Source organism: Prionailurus bengalensis, chromosome B1, assembly GCF_016509475.1.
Source record: "Prionailurus bengalensis isolate Pbe53 chromosome B1, Fcat_Pben_1.1_paternal_pri, whole genome shotgun sequence".
NCBI classification, from domain to species: Eukaryota; Metazoa; Chordata; class Mammalia; order Carnivora; family Felidae; genus Prionailurus; species Prionailurus bengalensis.
In genome coordinates this window covers 130061387-130085230 of record NC_057344.1, presented here as the reverse complement: position 1 = coordinate 130085230, position 23844 = coordinate 130061387, and the positions used below count along the sequence as shown (strand labels likewise).

The window sequence follows — 23844 nt, the reverse complement described above, 5'->3', positions numbered from 1 at the left end:
TGATATCGCAGTTTTGAATGTTTCTATTATTCGCCCTTTAGATTTATATACTGATGTATTTTCAATTAAATATATGTATCATAAAGTTCATTCTGTTCATTTATTGTATTTATATTATGTTTATTATATTATATATTTATATATAATATTACACAGACTCAGCTTGTGCCTTTATCACTTATTTTCTGCACTACTGAAATGACCTACTCAATCTTTAGGTTACCAGGCCAATGTCAAATCAGTCGCAGTCATTTGTTGAATCTATATTTTAAGTAATATGTTGTTGTTACTACTAAAGCACCAAAATTTATTTCTTTTATAAATTAGAAAAGATTCTGTGCTTTCTTTGCATTTCTAAATACAATTTTTTGCATAAATAAAAGATAAGGGAGATGAGTTAGTATTTTAATGTGAGAATTTTCATAGCTCTGGTTTTGGCCAAGGAAATGTGTCTCTATTTGTCATGTTAACAAATAGGGAAAAAAAGAGATTTAGAACTGCTGCTCTACAATAACTCCCTTCCAGTTAATTTTCTACAATATTGACAAAATGCACTTACAGAGATTTTTTTCAGTTGCTTTGATATCTAATGCTAGAAATACAATGTCATATTGCTTTGGTGGTTATGAAAGTTTTGTTTCTTCCAGTTTTATGTTGTAGTTACATAGTATGTTTTGTTTATTTATTGGGGAAGGTACAAGATAGGGGCACTTGAGGCTACAAAAAACATCCCTGAAAAGTTGACATTTGGGGCGCCTGGGTGGCGCAGTCGGTTAAGCGTCCGACTTCAGCCAGGTCACGATCTCGCGGTCCGTGAGTTCGAGCCCCGCGTCAGGCTCGGGGCTGATGGCTCAGAGCCTGGAGCCTGTTTCCGATTCTGTGTCTCCCTCTCTCTCTGCCCCTCCCCCGTTCATGCTCTGTCTCTCTCTGTCCCAAAAATAAATAAACGTTGAAAAAAAAATTAAAAAAAAAAAAGTTGACATTTTCCTTGGGAAGAGTCATTTCCCACTGCTTTCAAGAAAGATAGCAAGATATACATGTCCAATGTACGGTGGTTAAAAATCCAGGTAATAAATCAATCTACATAGACAAAAGCAATCAACTTACCAATGAAAGGTAAATATTAAGGGAAAGAACATTACATATTAGATAAGCTATGTCAGTAGGAAAGGACCCATGGTAATATATTCTTCTTTAAACTGTATAAATATTAAGCAGTTACTAGTAAATATCAGACATTGTTAGGAGCAGTGAATTCAGCATTGAATAAGACAGGCAAAATCCCTGCACTTATGACACTTCTATTTTAGTTGGCTTCGGTGTGGTAATGTGTAAGGGTCAAAGTGTCTATTCTTAAATAAAACGTACTGGATTCTGCATTGCATACCTTCCTTACTTGATCTCGAGGGCTCATTAGTAGGAAACCATGAACTTATTCAGGAGACATATTTCACAGTATGAATTATCCAGGAGTTAATATTTAGCCTCTCCCTCTATAAGAACTCTGACCAATAATACTAGCTAATTTTAACATAATTTCATACTTATTTCTTCTTTTTTGAATTCAAATAATGCTGTTTTCAGCAATAATATTAAAAATATTGTTAAAACACTATGTAACATTAGCAATTATTCTAATGTAATGCCAATTTTTTTAGCTAGCTGTTGAGAATTGTTTTAACTATTTCTATTTTTTTAGTAACAATTGTGTTGTAAAGCAATACTGTTTTTTGTGAAGTGGATAACATTTTCAAAAAATGTATTTTAAAATCAAAAATAATTATATCCCATAAAAGAAACTATTATAGAAGCATAAAAAATTGTTGCCTGATACCATTTTCAGCAATTACAATATAGTTTACAAAAAAGAGAAAAATTTCAGAAAGAAATTATATCTGTCATTAATCAGTAATTGAAATATTGCTCCCCTATTAATTCTATCATCAGATCATCTTAGCAAAAATTGAGCTATGCACACTGGCAGGATTTCTGTATATCTCTTTGGCATCAGTAAGGACACAATCAAGATGAATCTTACAATCAATGCTTTCAATCAGATTGCAGTGTTAACATAGTTTACATTGTTTTACATCTGTGGATTTTATCATACTTTCATATCCTCTCCTCAGCTGAGTTATATGCAATGTTGATGCTACATATGTTGCATTACCATTTAAGAGTATTTTCAAAAAACTTTTACTATGATTTGGTATTATAACAAATTATTTTGTAAACAGAAAGTCAAGGAAAAAAAGAAACCATGCATACAATAAGTAACTCCTTTAAATGTAAATGGACTAAACGTTCCTCGTAAAGGACATAGGGTGACTGAATGGATAAAAACCAAGTCCTATATATATGCTGCCTACAAAAGACTCACTTCAGATCTGAGGACATATACACACTGAAAATCAAAAGATCAAAGGAAGAAAAACATATCTTGCAAATGGGAATGAAGGGGAAAAAATCAGGTAGCAATACTTAGATAAAATAGACTTTAAAACAAAGTCTGTAGAGTGGCACCTGGTGGCTAAGTCAGTTGAGTGTCCACCTCTTGATTTCAGCTCAGGTCATGATCCCAGGGTTATGGGATTGAGCCCCTCATCAGGTTCTGCGCTAAGCATGGAGTCTGCTTCAGATTTTCTCTCTCTCTCTCTCTCAGATAGACAGACAGACAGACAGACAGATGATAGATAGGTAGATAGAGATGATAGAGATAGAGATGGAGATAGAAATAGAAATATATCCCCTTCTGCCCCTCTCCCCTGCTCACAGGTACACTCTTTCTCTAAAACAAACAAAACCCCAAGTCAGTATCAGGAAACAAGGGCACTGATAATGATAAAGGAATCAATCCACAACGAGGATATAATAATAGTAAATATGTATGCACCACACATACAAGCACTTAAATACCTAAAGCAAATACTCTAGTCATAAAGGGAGAAATGGACAGTAATACCATCATCCACTTACATCAATGGATAGATCATTCAGACAGAAAACCAATAAGAAAACAGTGGCTTTGAGCAACATATCAGACAAGATGGAGCTAACAGATATATACAGAATCCAAAACAGCAGAACACATTATTTCCAAGGTCACATACAATATTCTTCAGAAATGTTTCCCATGTTAGGCCACAAAACAAGTCTTAATTAATAAGAGCAAAATCATATCAAATCATATCAAGATTTTTTTCTGACTTTAGTATGAAACTGGAAATCAATTACAAGAAAAATTCTGAAAAAGAACACAAAAACAAAAGGGAAACCATATGGTATTTACCAATGAAAAAAATCAACCAAAAAATCAAAGAGGAAATAAAAAAATACATGGAAACAAATGAAAATGAAAACAAAGTGGTTCAAAATCTTTGGAATACAGCAAAAGCAGTTCTAAGAGGTAATTTTATAGTGATATATGCCTACCTCAAGAAACAAGAAAAATCTCAAACAACCTAAATTTACACCCAAAGGAGCTAGAAAAGAAGAACAAACAAAGCCCAAGGCTAGTAGAAAGAAAGAAATAATAAATGTTAGTGCAGAAATCAATGAAACTGAGACTACAAATACAATAGAAAAGATTAATGAAGCCAGGAGCTGGTTCTCAGGAAAGATAAAATTGATAACCTTTAGCCAGATTTCTCAAGGATAAAAGGGAGAGGATTCAAAATATAAAGCATTATAACAGAATATTATGAAAAATTATATGCCAACAAATTGGACAACGTAGAAGGAATAAATTCATAGAAATGCACAATCTTCTGAAACTAAATTAGGAAGAAATAGATCACTTGAACAGACCAATTACTAATTTATGAAATTAAACCACTAAGCAAAAAATTACTGACAAACAAAAGTCCAAGACCAGATGCATTCACAGGTGAATTCTACCAAACATTTAAGGAAGAGTTAATGCATATTCTTCTCAAACTATTCCAAAAAATATTTTCCAAAATGAGGATGAAAAACTTACAATTTCATTGTATGAGGCCAGAATTACCCTGAAGCCAGAACCAAAGACACAGAGAAACTATAAAAAAGTAAATTACAGGCCAGTATTTCTAATGAACACAGACAAAAAAATCCTCAGCAAAGTATTATCAAACCAAATTTAACAATGTATTAAAAAATCACTTATGATCAAGTGGGATTTATTCTAGGTATGCAGTGGTGGTTCAATATTCTCAATTCAATGAGATACATCATAATAATACGAAGAATGATAAAACCCTATGATCATTGCATTAGATGAAGAAAAAGCATTTTATAAAGTACAACATCTATTCATGACAACTCTCAACAATAAGTTTAGAGGGGCCAAACCTTAACATAATAACAGCCATGTATGAAAAACCCACAACTAGCATCAAACTCAATGTTGAAAAACTGAAAGATTTTCCCCTAAGTTCAAGAACAATACAAGGATGTCCACTTTCACTGTTTTTATTCAGCATAGTACTGGAATTCCTCACTGCAGCAATCAGACAAGAAAAAGAAATTAAAGGCATCCAAATTGATAAGGAAGCAGTAAAACCATTTCTATTTGCAGAAAACATGATACTATATATAGAAAACCCTAAAGACTCCACCAAAAAACTAAACTGATAAGTGAATTCAGTAAAGTTGCAGGATACAAAATTAATATACAGATATCTGTTGCAATTCTATACACTAATAACAAAGGAGCAGAAATAAATTAAGACAACAACTCATTTCCAATTACACCAAAAATAACAAATACTTAGGAATAAACTTAACCAATGAGGGGGAGGAACTATACTCTGAAAACTAGAAGACATTAATGAAAGAAAGTGAAAACAACACAAACAAATGGAAAGGTATACCATGCCTTCAATTCCATACTCCCTTCAGAAACAAAATGCTTTATGAAATGTAAAAAGAGAATATCATCATATCTAACAAAGCTGTATCATTGAGATAAATGCAAAAGGACTATCTATCAAACCTAAGAAAAGGAACTGAAGACAAAAGAAAATACAATAAGAGGCTGGTGTGATGGGTTGATAGGTCACACCAGTTGTAATAAGGAAGTTAACATGGTTTTCATTAGTTTTTAATTAGCATCATGTTTTTTTTTATTTTTTTGTTTTACTTTTCTTAATAGTATGTAAAATAATGTGTTTTAAAACCCATCACCTTAAATTCAATAAAATGCAGAGTATATGGCTCCAGTGAAGAAAATAGAGAAAAAAATTATAGGGAAATAAAACTCACTGTATTGTAATGTTCACATTTGACTGATTAATCATTAAATTTGCCATCCATTAATCTTCTAGGAAGTTTAAGAATAGATAATAAAATAGTTATTTGATAATTAATCATCTAAAAACTAACAATTATGTGAGTATAATTTAATTTAATTCTAGTTTTGAGAAAGATGTGGCTAGGCATATGTACTGAAAATTCTCTGGCGGATGTGATCCCAAAGAGCTTCAGAAGGAGTTAACATCAATTAGCAGCATGTTTAGGAAATTATTTCCATCTGTGCCAGGATAACAATATACAAATATATATGTGCCAAAGTATATTTTTGTATTTTGATTCAAGAGTATCTTTCCTATGTTTGTCTAAACATGTTCCAAAACATGTAAAATTTTATATTCTAAATGTAGAATTGGAAGAGAATTGAATGAATGTTCGTTTCTTTAAGATCTAATGTTGGCAGCTAATAGCACTTAAAAAATAAGTTCCTCTTGGGGACTTTTCCCTCAAATAAGAAGAGAGAAAAGAAAAAAGAAAAGAAAAGAAAAGAAAAGAGAATAGAAAAGGTTACACCCCTTTCCCAGAGGCTGCCAATGTCCAATAACTAGTTGATGCAAGAGTATAAAGCTCCAAACCACTTGCCTAATTGAGGACAACTATGAATATAAAGAAAATCATCAATAATAATACTATAATAGTAGGGGGTTTTAAAACCCTACTTATAGCAATGGATAGATTGTTTAAGCAGAAAAATCAACAAGTAAACAATTGCTTTGAGTGATACCTAGACCAGATGGATTTAACAGATATATTCAGAATATTTCATCCTAAAGCAGCAGAATGCACATTCTTCTCATGTGCACATGGAACATTCTCCGGAATTCATCACATACTGGGTCACAAATCAGGCATCCACAAGTACAAAAATTTGAGATCATACCATGCATATTTTCATACCACAACACTATGAAATTTGAAGCCAACCACAAGAAAAAATTTGGGAAAACCACAAATATATGGAGGTTAACACCCTACTAAAGAATTAATTGGTTTTCCTGGGAAATAAAGAGAAATTAAAAAAAATACATGAGAGCAAATGAAAATGAAAACATGACACTCTAGAACCTTTGGGATTCAGCAAAGGCAGTCGTAAGAGGGAGGTATATAGCAAGACAGGCTTACCTCAAGAAGCAAGAGAAGTCTCAAATGCTCAAAATAACATTGGAGCTAAAAAAGGAACCAAAAATAAAATGATGTAAAGTATAACAACATATACCTAAAACGTGGTGGGGAAAGGAGTAAAGAATGGGCTCAAACTTAAGTGATCATAAACTCATTATAAACAGCTATATGCAGAAGATGTTATATACAAACCTAATGGTAACCACAAATCAAAAACTAATAATAGATATGCAAAAAACAAAGAGAAAGGAATCCAAGTATATCACTAAAGAAGGCCAACTGATGGTGAGAGAAGAGAGCAAGAGAAGAAACAAATGAAAACTACAAAAAAAACCCCACAAAACAAGTAGCAATATGGCAAGACAAGTATACCTATCAATAATTAATGCTCCAATGAAAAGACACAGGGTGACAGAATGGATTAAAAAAACAAACAAACAAAAAACCACTTATATGCTGCCCAGAAGAGACAGACCTAAAGACACATGCAGATTGAAAGTGAGGGAATGAAGAAATGTTTAACATGCAAATGCATGTCAAAAGAAAGCAAGGGTAGCAATATTTATTTCACACAAATAGACTTTAAAACAAACATTGTCACAAGAGATAAAGAAGGACACTACATATCCATAAATGGGAAAACACAGTAAAAAGGTATAACAATTGTAAATATTTATGCCCCTAACATGAAAACATCCAAATGAATAAAATAGTAATAACAAACATGAAGAAACTAATTGATACTAATATAATAATAGTAGGAGAATTTAACACCCTACTTACATCAATCAGATCATCCAAACAGAAAACCAATAAGGCAGTGGCTTTGAATGACACAGTAGGTCAGATGGATTTAACAGATATATTCAGAACATTCCATAAAAAAATAGCACAATAAACATACTTGTCAAGCACTCATGGGACATTCTCCAGAATAGATCACATAGTAGGCCATGAAACAAGTCTCAACAGATTGAAGATTCAAAAGATTAAAGTCACACCATGTTTTTTATTTGTTTGTTTTTTTACCACAAGGCTACATGAAACTTGATATCAACCACAAGAAACTAATTTGGAAAGAGCACAAACACATAGATATTAACTAACATGCTACTAAACAATGAGTCTGTCAACCAAGAAATCAAAGGGGAAATTAAAAGACAATACATGGAGACAAATGAAAATGAAAACACAATGCTCCAAAATGTTTGGGATACAACAAAATTTGTTCTAAAAAGAGTTTATAGCGATACAAGGCTACCTTAAGAAGCATGAAATACCTCAAATAAATGAACTAACCTTACACCTAAATAAGCTACAAAACAACAAGAAACCCCTAAACCAGCAGAAGGGAGGAAACAAAGATTAGAGGAGAAATAAATGATATAGAAACTAAACAAAAAAACGAAAGAAAGAAAGAGAGAGAGAAAACAAGAAAGAGAGAGAGAGAGAGAGAGAGAGAGAGAGAGAGAGAAAGAAAGAAAGAAAGAAAGAAAGAAAGAAAGAAAGAAAGAAAGAAAGAAAACAAACAAACAACCCAATAGAACAAACTGATTAAGCCAGGAGATGTTTCTTTGAAAAGAATAAAACAAACTTCTAGCCAGACTCATTAAAAATAGAGAACACTCAAACAAAATCAGAAATGCAAGAGCAGAAATAACAACCAATAGCACAGAGATACAAAGGATTATAAGAGAATATTATTAAATTATATACTAACAAATTGGACAACCTAGAAGAAATGGATAAATTCTTAGAAACATTCAACATACCAAAACTGAAGCAGTAAGAAATAGAAACTTTGAGCAGACTGATTACCAGCAATGAAATTGAATCAGTAATCAAAAAACTTCCAACAAACAAAAATCCAGGAGCAGGTATCTTCACAGGCCAATTCTTCCAAATATTTAAAGAAGAGTTGACACCTAGTCTACTCATTTTTTTCCCAAAAAGCAGAAGAGAGAGCAAAATATCTGAATTCATTACATGAGGCCAGCATTACACTGATACCAAAACCAGATAAAGACCACACAAAAAACAGAGAACTACAGGCAAATATCTCTCATGGACATAAATACAAAAATACTCAACAAAATATTTTCAAACTGAATCCAATAATATATTTAAAAAAATCATTCACCATGATCAAGTGGAATTTTTTAGAGTGGTTCCATATTTGCAAATCCATCAATGTATACATCACATCAATGAAAAAATGAAAAAAAAATATGATCATTTCAGTAGATGGAGAAAAAGCATTTGACAAAGTATAACATCCATTCATGGTAAAAACCCTCACCAAAGTAGGTTTACAGGAACATATCTCAACATAATAAAGGCCATGTATGAAAAACCCACAGCTAACATTAAACCCAATGGGGACAAACTGAGAACTTTTCTTCTGAGATCATGAACAAGACAAGAATGTTCACTCTCACTACTTTTATGCAACATAGTACTAGAAGTCCTAGATTTAGCAATCAGACAACAAAAAGAAATAAAAGGTGTCCAAATTGGTAAGAGAGAGGTAAAACTTTCACTATTTGCTGATCATATGATAATCTATATACAAAACCTGAGAAGATTACACCAAAAACAACTAGAACTGATAAGTGAATTCACTGAGTTCACATGACACAAAATCATTGTACAGAAATCTGTTGCATTTCTATACAGTAATAATGAAGCAGCAGAAAGAGAAATTAAGAAAACAATCCCATTTACAATTGCAGCAAAAAAATAATAAAATACATAGAAATAAACTTAACCAAGGAGGTGAAATGCCTATATTCTGAGAAGTATAAAACATCAATGAAAGAAATTGAGGATGGCACAAATGGAAGGATATTCTGTGCTTACAGACTGGAGGAACAAGTATTGTTAAAATGTCTAATAATATATACTACCCAAAGCAATCCATAGATTTAATGCAATCCCTATGAAAACACCAATAGTATTTTTCACAGAAGTAGAACAAAACACTCTAAGATTTGAATGAACCACAAAAGAACAAAATATCCAAAGCAATTTTGAAAAAGAAAAACAAAACTGGAGGTATCACAATTCTAGATGTCAAGTTATACTACAAAGCTGTAGTAATCAAAACAGTATGGTATTGCCACAACACACACAGATCAATGGAACAGAATTGAAAGCCCTGAAATTCACAGATCATTGTATGGTCAATTAATCTTCAACATGGGAAGTAAGCATATGCAGTGTGTAAAAGGCACTCTTCAACAAATGGTGGTGTGAAAACCAGACAGCTACATGCAAAGGAATGAAACTGGACCACTATCTAATGCCATACACAAAAATAAGCTCAAAATGGATTGAAGACCTAAATGTGAGACCTGAAACCATAAAAATCCTAAAAGGGATTAGACGCAATAATTCCTCTGGATAGCTATTGTAACAGGTTCTTTCTGGATAGGTCTTCTGAGGCAAAGGAAACAAAAGCAAAAATAAACTATAGGGACTACATAAAATTAAAGATTCTGCACAGCAGAAGGACACAACAAACAAAACTAAAAGGCAACCTAGTGAATAGGATAGATCCAACAAAGGATTAGTATCCAAAATATATAAAGAACTTCTATAAGTCTTCTACAACACCCCTAAAATTAAATAATCCCCCCAAAATAATCCAAATAAAAAAAATAAAAAATCCAAAAAATAAAAAAATCCAGAAGACATGACAGACATTTCTCTAAAGAAGACATACAAATGGCCAACAAACACATGAAAAGATGCTCAACATTTCTCAACATCAGGGAAATGCAAATCAAAACTTTAAGATATCACCTTATACTTGTCAGCATAACTAAAATTAAAAACACAAGAAACGACAGGTGTTGGCAAGGATGTGAAGAAAAAGGAACCATCTTGCACTGTTTTTGGGAATGCAGACTGGTACAGCCACTTTGGAAGACAGTATGGAGGGTCCTCAAAAATTAAAAAAAAAAAAAAAAAAAAAAGAACTACCCTATGATCCAGTAATTGCACTACTGGGTATTTACTGAAATACTAATTTACTGAAAACACTAATTTAAAGAGATAAATGCACTCCTATGTTTATTGCATTATTTATAATAGCCTAATTATGGAAGCAACCCAAGTATCAATCCATAGATAAATAGATAAAGAAGATGTGGTATAGATCTAGAGTATTATCCAGTTAAAGGGAATGAAATCCTGCCATTTACAACAGCATAGATGGATCTAGAGAGTTTAATGCTGAGCACAATAAGCTAATCAGAGGAAGAAAAATTCCATATGATTTCATTTATATGTGGATTTTAAGAAAGAAAGCAAAGGAAAAAAGAAAGAAAAAGAAAAAAAATGCAGACTTTTAGCTATAGGGTACTAACAGTGGGTTTCCTAAGGGGAGATATGTGGGGACATGGCTGAAATAGGTGAAGCGGATTAAGAGTATACATATCTTGGTTAGCACTGAGTAATATATGGAACATTGAATTATTGTATTTTTTTAATGTTTATTTTTGAGACACAGAACGAGACAGAGAGAGTGCATACACGCACAAGTTGGGGGGAAGGTATGGTGAAGGAGAGACAGAATCCCAAGCAGGCCCTTGATCGCAGGACTCAAACTCAGGAGCCACAAGATCATGACCTGAGCTAAGATCAAGAGGTGGACACTTAACTGCACCACTGAGGCACCGCTGAATCATTGTATTGTACATCTGCAACTAATATAACCTTGTATATTAACTATACTGAAATTAAAGAAAAAAATAAAGGTAAGAAAGTTAAAATCACAAACCTTCAGGTTTACTACAAACCTGAAGAAGTATTTTTTAAATGTTTATTTTTGAGAGAGAGAGAGAGAGCGCGTGCGTGCGCGCGCACATGAGTGGGGGAGGGGCAGAGAGAGAGGGAGACACAGAATCTGAAGCAGGCTCCAGGCTCTGAGTTGTCAGCACAGAGCCTGACACGGGGCACAAACTCACCAACTGTGAGATCATGACCTGAGCTGAAGTCAGACGCTTAACCAACTGAGCAACCCAGGTGCCCCTGAAGACAGTATTTAAAAAGAAAGAAAGAGAAAAGGAATGTTTAGCAAAATATCTCAATTTGAAATCACGGAGTATAAGGACAGCCTGAAGATATCCCCTAACATGCTCTAGTTTTATGGAAAATTGGGGAGACTCATCTCAATGATAATCTTCAAGCATGAGTTTAAGTTACAGTATTGTTCTGTATGTATTTTAGCAAATTTTAGTAAGTTGTGATACATTTTAGAAATATGTGGGAATACTGGGAGGCCAGTAACTGGTGTTAAATCAAGCAGACTGTCTATCCCACACTATCTGCAGAGATACAAACTCACTGTACTTCCATTTTCCAGTCAATATACATCCATACCTTGTTTCATTGCACTTCACATTTTTTACAAATTGAAGCTTTGTGCTGCACAAGCCATTCCATGAGCACCATTCTTCCAACATCATTTGCTCACTTTCTGTCTCTGTGTCACATTTTTGTAATCTTGCAATATTTTAAAATAGTCATTGTTTTTATATTTGTCCTAGTCCTCTATGATTAGTGTTGGTATTTTTAGGATGCCACAAACTGCACTTATATAAGATGGGAAATGATAAATGTTGTGTGTGTTCTGACTGTTTTGCCAACCAGCCACTCCCTCAACTCTCTTCCCCTGTCCTTGAGCCTCCTTATTCCCTGGGACACAACAGTATTGAAATTATGACAATTAGTAACACTACAGTGGCCTCCAAGTGGCCAAGGTAAAGAAAGAGTTGCACATCTCTCAACTTATATCAAAATCTAGAAATGACTAAGCTTAGTGAAGAGGACACATGGAAAGCCAAGAGAGCCTGACTGCACAGTCTCTTGCCAAACAGCCGAATTGTGACTGTAAAGGAAAACTTCTTGAAGGAAATTAAATGCACCTGGGTGGCTCAGTCGGTTTAGTGCCCAACTCTTGATTTCTGCTCAGGTCATGATCCTGAGGTCTGTGTCCAGCTGGTCCTGAACGTGGAGCCTGCTTAAAATTCTCTCTCTCCCTCTGCCCCTCTTCCCCCACTCTGCATGCTCTAAAATAAAAAATAATAATAATAAATAAAAGTGCTACACCAGTAACCACATGAATGATTAAAAAAAAGTGAAATAAACTTATTGCTTATATGGAGAAAGCTTTAGTGGTCTGAGATGAAGATCAAGCCAGCTACAACATTCCCTTAAGCCACAGCCTAATCCCCAACAAGGCCCCGACTTTCTTCAATTCTGTGAAGGCTGAGAGGTAAGGAAGCTGAAGAAGAAAAGTATGAAATTACAAGAGTCTGGTTATTGAGGTTTAAGGAAAGAAACCATTTCTATAATATCAGAGTGCAAGGTGAGGCAGCAAGTGCTGACTTAGAAGTTCTAGCAAGTTATCTAGAAGATCTAGCTCAGATAATGAGTGAAGGTAGCTATACCAAACAACAGACTTTCAATGTAGTCAAACAGTCTTCTATTGAAAGAAGATGCCATCTAGGATTTTCAGTGCTAGCGAAGAGAAGTCGATCCCTGGCTTCAAACCTTCAAAGGACAGGCTGACTCTCTTGTTAGGGGCTAATGCAGCTGGTGACTTCAAGTTGAAGCCAGTGCTCTGTTACCATTCTGAAAATCCTAGGAACTTTAAGACTTATATGAAATATAGTCTGCCTGTGCTGTATAAGTGGAACAACAAAGCTTAGATGACAGTACATCTGTCTACAGCATGGCTTAGTGAATATTTTAAGCCCACTGTTGAGACCTAGAGTCAGGAAAAAAAAAGATTCCTTTTGAAATAACCATTGACAATGCAACTGGTCATTCAAGAGCTCTGTCGGAGATATGCAACAACGGGATTGATGTTTTTATACCTGCTAACACAACATCCATTTTGCAGCCCATGGATCAAGGAGTCATTTCAACTTTCAAGTCTCATTATTTAAGAAATACATCTTGTAAAGCTATAGCTGCTGCTATAAATAGTGATTGCTCTGATGGATCTTGGCATATCCATTGAAAACCTTATGGAAAGGATTCACCATTCCAAAAGTCTTTAAGAATATTCATGGTTCATGGGAAAAGGTAAAAAGTCAACATTAACAGGAGTTTTCAAGAAGTTGATTCCAACCCTCATGGATGACTGAGGGCTTCAAGACTTGAGTGAAGGAAGTAAGTGCAGATGTGGTGGAAATAGCAAGAGAGCTAGAATCAGAATTGGAGACTGAATGTGACTGAATTGCTGAAATCGCATGATAAAACTTTAATGTATGAAGAGTTGCTTCTTATGGATGAGCAAAGAAAGCAGTTTCTTGAGATAGAAACTACTTCTGGTGAAGATGCTATGAAACTGTTATAATGACAGCATAGGACATAGAATATTACATAAACTTAGTTGACAAAGCAGCAGCAGGATTTTAGAGAATTGACTCCAATTTTGAAAGAAGTTCTGTGAGTAAAATGCTATGAAACAACATGACGTGGTATGGAGAAATAATTTGTGAAACGAAGAGTCTATCAGTGAAACAAACTTCATTGTCTTATTTTAAGAAGTGGCTGGTCACTCCAACCTTGAGCAACAACCACCCTAAGTCAGCAGCCAGCAATGTCAGAGCAAGACCTTCCACCAGCAAAAAAAAAAAAAAAAAAAAACACTCCCTGAAAGCTTAGAAGACGGTTAGAATTTTTTAGCAATAAAATATTTTCAGTGAATATATATACATTGTTTTTTTAGACAGAATGCTATTACATACTTAATAGACTATTGTGTACCGTTATTTTGTATGCACTGGGAACTAAAAAAAATCATTTGACTTGTTTATTGTGATATTAGCTTTATTGCAGTGGTCTGGAATTAAACCTGCACCATCTCCAAGGTATGCCTGTAATAGGGATAATAAAAGCTATCTCAAAAGACTCTTGTGACAATTAAATATGTAAGAGTACTGGAATAATGCTTGGAATATAATATATACTCACTAAGTATTATCTCAAGCAGATGAACTTTATTCAGCATTTCTTAAATGCTTAATATGTGCCAGAGAATTGAGTTAGGAAGATAGGGTGTATGTAAGAAAAGTGGATGACTTGAGGTTGCATTTTTGCAGCACATCAGCAAGAACTTGATTTAAAGGGACATGAGGAAAAGAGAAAGCAAAGGTAATTTTCAGGTGTTGGCTTGATAGTGGCACCATTTATTGAGAATGAGGGCATTTGGGGAAGAATAGGTTTCAGAATCAAGTTTGATTTGGTTTTATGTCAAATATATTTAATTAATCAAAGTGATGACAGCTGGATAAGCAAATTGGGACTCAATACAGAGATCACTTTTGGAGAAATGGTTTTCTAGGGATCAATGAAATGATAAGTATTTAAAATAACACCATCTAGATGGCAAATATGAAGAAATTTTCATTGGCTTCCTCAGCACCTTGTGTACCATCCTGCTGCGTTACTCTACACTCTTCTCTTTCCTCCTTCTATATAATACAATACATCTATCACTTTTTGCCTCTGAAGCTGTAAACCAGCTCGTCAATTTCTATCTCGGCTTATGTTTCTAAACCAAGCCAGGGCTCTCTTCAAAAGGATTTCTGGTGCCAGCTTATAATCTTTGCTTCCTCTGTACCATGATTCAATGAGCTATGCCTTGTTTCTTTATTTTTTTGTTTATTTTGAGAGAGATAGAGGCATCACACGTGGGGAAGGGGCAGAGACAGAGGGAGAGCAGGCTCTGCGTTGCCAAGGCAGAGCCCCATGCGGGCCTTGAATCCACAAACAGCAAGATCGTGACCTGAGCTGAGACCAAGAGTCAAAAGCTTACTGACTGAGCCACCCAGGAGCCCCTATGCCTTGTTTCTATCATTATAATACAAAGTTCTTGTGAGGAAGAAGATAGTATATACTCATTGGCCAGATTTTTTCTGATTAACAAAGTACAACCAAAAGTCTAAGTTAAACCCCTGCTGAAATTTTTTCTAAGTGTTCTATTGTTCTCCTTAGGTCATTGTAGTGACTTCGTTTTTGGTTCCTTAATTTTGTAGGTTACCACCTTGCTGATACAAATCATGATACTGGCAGTTCTAAAACTCTCTTAGGATATACTTAAATATTTTACATTCAACAAAAATGATTAGCCTCATTTGGGAGTGTGTATTACTTAGTAAAGTAATCTGAATCCTCAGATAAAACTATAGAATTCAAATTTAGGAAATTAAACAAATTTCAAAAGGCCTTTTAGTTCAACACTAAAAAGAAATAAGCTATCAAGCCATGAAAAGACATGAGGGAAATTTAGATACATGTTGCTAAGTGAAATAAGCCAACCTGAAAAGACTACATACATACTGTATAATTGCAACTATACAGCATAGTGGAAAAGGCAAAGCTATGGAGACAATAAAAAGATCAGTGGTTCCCAGGGTTCAGGGGAGAAGTAAGAGATTATTAGGCAGAGCACATAGGATTTTTAGGCGGTGAAAGTAGTCTGTATGATATTTTAATGGGTAAGTGTCATTATAAATTTGTTCAAACCTATAGAATGTGCAGCTCATAGAGTGAACCCTAAGGTAAACTATGGACTTGTATTAATTATGTGTCACTGTAGTTTTATCATTGGTGAAAAAAAAATGTACCATTCTGGTGACTGATGTTGATAATGGGGGAGATTATGATTGTGTGGAGCAGGGGGTATAAGAGAAATCTCTGTACTTTCCTCTCAATTTTGTTGTAAAACTAAACTGCTCCAAAAAAAAAACTATTTAAAAAAATGTCTTTTATAGTAAATTATCCATTTAACCACAATTTGTAGCAGTACTGCACTGGGAAGTTTAATCTCATGACATATATATATACACACACATATATATACATATGTATATATGTATGTATACATATGTATATATATGTGTGTGTATATATATATATGTATTAAGTCTTGTTGAAAATTTAGAGTTTTGTACACAAATGTGAAAATACCACTCTGTATTCGATGTATGCTATGAATGTATTTTTTAAAGACATCTTTTCCTTTCTGTGTCTTTAGGCTACATATCGAAATCGAATTGTGAGCCAAAGTCTCAGCACAAGGGACAGAAAAGCAATGCATACTCCCACCGAGGACCGTTTTAGATACACAGCAGCTGACCAGACAAGCCCCTACAAAAGTAAGACCTGTCAACTATCAAGTCTATGTTTAAGTAATTTTTTGAAGGACAAGGAACTAGTGGAAGTTATCAAACACTCAAGAGGAACTTATGAAACCCTCACATCAGAGGTCACCCAGAATTTACGGGCCACTGGAGGGCAAAACTCTCTGAAGCCAACAGCTAAGACCGAAGGGCCCTCTGCCTTCTCAGAGAAACCAAAGGACCCAGCTGTTGTGGCCCGACAGCATTCAACATTCACAGGAAGGTTTGGACAACCACCCAGAGGGCCAATCTCTTTACACATGTACAGCAGGAAGAATGTTTTCCTCCATCACAATTTCCACACCACGGAGCTGCAAACTCTAGGCCAGCAGGATGGGTAATTAAATCACCTTGTTCCCGTCTCTGGGTAGGGTAAGGATGGTTAGTGTTTCTCGTGCATAGCTCACATTTAAATTGTCACATTCTTACTACTTTTTTATTTTTAGTTATAAACAAAGAATTGTGCACTTTTTTTTTTTAGAATGAAGGTTCAGGCATGTTAATTGAATTAGGTTTAATAGCATTGAAGACATATATATATATATGTGTTTATATATATGTATATATAAACATATATATATACACACACATATATATACATATATATATAATAAATGGGACCATCTTGTTGGTTTATATAGTCCATAATTTATCTTTATCAGTCACTTATCTGCATTGACGTTTCAGAAGGTAATATCAAATAGCACTCTGTTCACTTAATGGTGTTACTGTGAAAATAGACGTGAGGAATAAGTAGGTAAAGGAACTGTAAAGAATTTTAAATTACATAGTTAATAGAAGGAGAAGAAAAGAGGGATTTTAAAGTCTTATATTTGATGTGTATTTATTTCAAGAATGAAGCTTGCTTGCGTGTAACCTAGAGACACATTTGTCTCTCTATTACATACATTCAAGCTTATCTTGCCATACTATTAAGGGGGAAATGGCTATTTCTTTTATCCTCTAAATGTTTAGTTCATACTGGTTCACAAAGGATTTCAGACTGAGTAATTGCTATCCAAATAGAGAATGACAGCTCTGATCTTTGAAAAATTTTTGCTTCCCATTTTGCTATAGATGTTGAAATAGTATGATATAACACAGTGAGGTGGTAAAGTTGACTGAATTTTGTCAAATGATGCATAAAGCGTGACATGCTGTACTCTTTGAGTCACTGTCATGGCAGTATCAGTGTATTTTTTAAAATATGAACGATGGAACATTCTAAGAAAACCATTTTATTTCACTTTCTTTGTATTTTTTTAACATTTTCACTTATTTTTATGTATGTCCAGTTTTGCCCATTGCATATCAATGACTCTACATGATGAGCTGAGGAACAGAAAGTCAGTTTCTTGGTAGCCCAGTATACACTATTCTGACAATTCAGTCATCTAGATTTAGAAGAAAAAGTAAAATATATGTCAACTTTGGCAATTTGATCTTAGAAATAAATCTCTAACAGAAATATTTAAAAGTCATTTGACGGGAAACACTTTTCTTTAACAAACAAGGCCTGATATGTTTTATACTTAAGTGCACATGAGATAGATCAATAAATCTAAACAATTCCTTTATGTTTCATTAATCACAGAGCTGTATGCAGCTATAGAAATAAATAAGTAAATAAATAAATTAAATAAATAGATTTAAAACAGTAAGAATCAGGGCTGCAATTTTCTTGTACAAAGATAAAAGCTAGTAAGTTTATCCACATTAGGCATAGTCCATGCAAATTGACGTTGTCATACGTACTGCATGATCTGTTTCCCTTGCATTCTTTGGAAGATAGAATCCATCAGCATGTACAAATGAAATGAATAAAGGGAAATTAAGATAGCAGTTTTAGCATGGCATCTGACTAATCTGCTTAAATCGAAGCTGTGTATGAAATGCATCTCTTAATACAAAAATGGGTTTGAGCTCAATACTTTGGGGAAAAGCCACTACATTTCCCCCAGCTTTAATGATTAAACTTTGATAATTTTTTACACTTTGATTTGAATTGGTAAGAGTAAAGAGTCTAGTGGAAATGTTATACTTTTAATTATGATTTTCCAAAGGAAGGTACATGTGCATCAAGTCAAATGTTTGCCAAACGTTTTGTTCTTTGTGTGTTTGTAATTCTGCCAAGAAAACAATACACACAGAAATTTGCTCGGCTTAATGAGACTGCTATCTAAAACTCCCCCCATACTTCAGATGCTTAACATTCAAGCAGATATACATTCAGGGCTGGGCAATATTTAAGAAATGATAAAAATTATGATTATTAATTGTGGAACTCAGCTTCATTTCTCCTGAATGTTCGTGTGTTGCTAGAGTATTTGAAGTCTGTAAATAAATTAGCACGATAAAATAATCAAGGATTTTTTCCCAGGATATGGAAGAACTATGTATCACAAATAATGTTTTTGATTTGGACTTTTGGAGTTTATAGTTTTGTTTTCTCGAAAGATAGACTTTTGAATTATGCTTTGTAAAAAATAGTCTATTTAAGAAAATCTGTCATTTAATAGACATTTTAAGAGATGTTTTAAACACTAGTATTTTCTTGAAAAATCTTTTTTAAAGCTGAAACATTCAAAAAGAAAACCTGGATTCAACAGTTCAATTTTAAAAGGAGGGGTATTTTTTGGAAATATCATCTTAAAGCTGTTTTGTATCAGTATTTTCAGCATTGTTATAATATTATTTGTAATACTAAGTGTAACTCAGGCCTGGAGAAGGTATAAGCCCACTATGCTAATGTACATCAGTAACTGTAAAACAGGGGTCCTTTGTAAGTTCCTCTTGTGTATATATAGTAACTCGTAACAATGGCGTGTGGGCATTCTTTCAGCAAACTGATTTCTTTGTACTAAAATCTCTAGTTTTCTAAGGCAGTTCCATGTATAAAAATGATTTATACATTTCTCCAAGGCGGTACATATCCAAAGACATGACACCAGGGGGAAAAAGTGCTTGTTTTTCTGATGGAAGCAGTTGTCTTTTCTTTCCCTTCCTCTTTCTTCTGTGCATGTGTGTGTGTAGCTAAGCCTAAGCAATCCTGTAAAACTTCGGCTGCAAATTGTCTCTTCTGAATTTAGAATGTGTTTCAAAGGACAGTTAAGAAGAGATCTTCCTTGAGAAAAAGCTGTTTCCACCTGAAATAAACTGTTCCCATTTTTGTAATTGTTGAAACATGCAACTCTTTCTATGAACTCAGTGATTTTTTTTGAATAATTTTATATGCTAACAGAGTCATAGCAAAATTGTGGATTATCTCTCCAACTATTTTTGCTTCTTTGGAGCACCGTAGTCTTTGTGCAAATGACACCATAAAACTGTAGCTGCAATGCTAAAGGTATGAATCCACCAGTATCAATATGCTCAGGGTAAGAACCTAGAGCCACACATTATTCAACTTGTTTTTGTCACTTAAGGATTGACTTATAAATAAAATAGCAAGCCTCTAGTCAATATTAAACATTTGTAGACATGTCCATACTACCTAATTTAAAACGCTTACAAATTTTCATGATTATGCTGGGTTTGTAATCTGTATTTTCCAAGGTTTAATCCTAGCCTGTTGTCATTACTTCCTGAGTGTTACTGAATTCGAAAGAATTCATTGAATTCAAGGGAAATTTCACCTTTAAAATTTCTTACTTATGTGTGTTTAATAGAGACACTACCTTCCCCCCCCCACCCGAGGTTGATAGTTTTAAATTATCATGTATTGAAGGACTACATCCCCAAGATAAATAACTGCATTCCACTGGTCCTCCCAAGAACTTTCTTACTAACTTACCTGGTGATGGAACAGTAACAGCAATTTATTGAATGGCAAGTAGTATTTCTCCACATTCATCATCACCTTAACCATTATCAAAAAATATTAACCCATTACAGTGAGTAACTTGGCATACCGAGTATAATCTTTTAATTATAATCTAATAATCTCAATTTTGTCCCACATTTTCACTTTCAGAATTGTACATTTTGCATATCTAGAGAACTAGGAAGCACTTCAAAGCAGCCCTTACAACTTCATGTGGTTCAAAGTAGAAACAGAAAGAGGAATATCTAAAAGTGCTGTCTGTAATTGCCATCCATGTGACTAAATCACATCCCCCAAGGTGGAGGCTTTTCCCTGGGTGATACATCTGTTTAAATGCAGTACCAATTCATTTATACCAAGAGTTTAATTGCATTCTGGGAGTTGACTCTAGGCATTATCAACAGGTCTTTTATATTTTTGTTTGTTTTCTTGTGTGTTTAGTATAAGAAACAGGTAATCGTTCATTAGGTATTCTTTGGAAAGTTATACCTCCTGGAATTTAAACTTTTTTCGTATCTTGTTCATTTTCCATGAGCTAACTTTGTCATGCCAACTCTAGGCTATATCTCCACACATGGCAGGGATCATAGAAAATATAAGCTGTTTGGGGTCTTATACAAAGCTAAATTACAATATGGCAGAAGAGCAAACAGCCAACTATCAACCAACCAAAGAAGCCTGCTCCTCTAACATACATCATCACCAAATTTTTTATTTTTCAAATCTTAAGCTGTGCCAAGTTCTTTCACCAACAGTCAGAACCACAAACATATCGATAATCTGTTTACAATAAATTTGATCTTGCTCAGAACCCAGCTGCAGTTCCGCGTAGAATAGGCTGAAAACAAAACTCAAAGATACACCTTCCAGTTGGTTACATATGGAAAAGAAGGCAGGATACCCTATTTTAAGACCTGGAGCATTTCCCACAAAATTGTGACACAACTAAAAATTCCTAATACGGAGTGGGTTTTCTGACCTGAATAAATGATCTAGAATGTGGAATATCATGGTTCTTTCTAGGGAAGTTTCAGTTCAGTCCCTTTAACTTTACCAGTTTAATCTACCAAACATGCTTTTTCTTCCTGAACATAAAATTCAAGAAAAGGAGCTTCTACATCTTACCATCCTTTCCAAACATTACCTCATTGTTTTGTAAGCTCAGGTTATATAACAAAAGACTATAGACTGGGTGGCTAAAACAACAGACATTTCCCATAGTTCTGGAAGCTGGCAAGTCTAACATCAAACTGCTAGCAGTTTCAGTTACTCCCTTGCAGACAACTGTGTCGTTCTTGCTATGTCCTCCTCTTTTAAGGTCACTAATCCCATCGCATGGCTCCACCATCATCTAAACCTAATTATTTTCCTTCCAATACCATCACATTGCGGTTAAGGTTTCAAAATATGGCTTTTGGGGGTACAAAAAAACCCCATTCCATAACATTAATTTTCAGTTTACAACAACCTAGTGAGGTTGCTATTGTTTTACCCATGTCATAGATGAGATCAGAAAAGGAAGGTAATTTCCCAAGTACATACAACATGCATGTTTTACAGGATTCCATAACCCTTGATCTTTCCCATTTATACTATGCTTACCTCTAGAGCAGACTCCCTCCCCAGGAAGCAGAGTGATTCAAGCAAATAAGCCCTCAATCTCCTTTAGTCTTAAAATTCTATTCATACTGCTAGGGAAGAAAATCTGAGCAATGATCTATTTTAGAAAAAAAAAAGCTACTCATTTGGAAGCATTTTTATAACAGTTATTGATGTTTAAATCAATAAATATAGAATCCTGAGAGGAAAGCACTTACTGTATTTAAAGTTTACCTCCTAGAAAATCTGACATCCTAAATTTCTTTTCTTGAAGGCAATTGGAAAAAATACTGACATAATTTTATGTTGTATATTTTTGAAAATAGAGGGCCAATGAAGTATCTAACATAAGCAAAACATGATAGATGAAAAATAATGTAGTTTTCAGATTATCTTATTTCTTTCCATAATTTTCTGAGGACATTGATACAGATATCATTGAATTAAATACTTTTGTGTTCTTTATAAACATCTAAATAACGAGATCTTTACAAATTAGTCTGGATATTTCCACATAGGGACAAAAATTACAGCTGATTAAAAGTTTCTTAAATATTTGGAAGGAGTTGAAATAAAATGGGAAATGCAAATTTATTCATCCTGAATTTTTAAATAAAAATACATTTTATAATTAATCATATATACCTAAATTTCTGAATAAAATATAATCTCTCATTAATCATCTCTTCCAAAATCTTGTTTTCAAGAATCCAAAAGAATTTGAATATTAACTAGACCCTATATTTAGAGGGAAAAAATGTATTCTAGTGTACATGGGCCTGAGTTTACCAACATAACCATATTTTCTATTCTCTAAAAATTTAGTAAAATAATAAATAGCAAATTACTCTGGAAATTATAATTTTTAGTAATATTGAATGCCATAGTATAATTTCTTTTGTGGCTCTTGATTTCCCAATAAGAGAATGTGATTAATGGAAATTTCACCATTTGACTACTATTCAGAGAAAAAATTGATGCACTTAAGCATGGTGATTAGAAAAATATGCATAATTCCTGTGCAAAATAAAATTTAAAACAACAAGTATGTTGTGTGGTACCTGACTACTTTCATCATAACATTAATTTGTTCTGAATCTGTCTTGGTGATAGATTGCTTTATGCATAGTGTGAACACATGTGTAAACCAATGTGATTTCTAGATTCTTGAAAGCTGTGTTGACTGGGAAGAAGCAAATCGGCCACTTATTTCATCAGCCAATTGACATGATTTCAATTTACACTTTCTTTGCCACTGAGCTTTTCTTAGTTTCTCATATACAGTAGTAATATGCACTATTCCAGGGACCATTGTGATGCTATCATTTCATTTCCATGTCTATGTGGAATCTTTTCATTCTGCTTATAGTCCTCTCCATTTTTTACAACTGGTCACAACTCAAAATATGTCTTACTATGTTTTGACTTTATGATTTACAAAACTTTGTTTTGTTTATCAATTCTATGTGTTTTTTAACAAGACAAAAAATTCAAAATCTCCTAAATTCTGTCTTTCTCTCTCTCTCTCTCTCTCTCTCTCTTTCACTCTTTCACTCACACACACACACACACACACACACACACACACTCACATTTCTAAAATGGCTGGAAGATGGATGATTCAGATCATTTGAAACAGTGCATGAGTATTAATCCATTTGGCATCCATACCAGCCAATAGGAAAGAACATGCATTAAAGATTCTGTGGTGATGCCTTGAAAGTTTACCCTAAGGTTATATATTTAAACTTATCAGGTGTTCTCTGCAGCCTCACCACTTCAGAGTAACTGGTGCTCCTGTTTTATGCTTTT

General features: G+C 34.0%; 1 protein-coding gene across 1 annotated transcript in view; it reads left to right on the top strand.

The window, feature by feature from the left end:
• The window catches only part of CCSER1 (coiled-coil serine rich protein 1), a 1313272-nt gene extending 1290192 nt beyond the window's left edge, over nt 1–23080 (top strand). The window contains exon 11 of the mRNA XM_043572184.1: nt 16466–23080. Coding sequence (XP_043428119.1) covers nt 16466–16951 — 486 coding nt within the window. The 3' untranslated portion in view covers nt 16952–23080. The remainder of the gene's footprint in view (nt 1–16465) is intronic.
• Nucleotides 23081–23844: the final 764 nt, after the last annotated feature.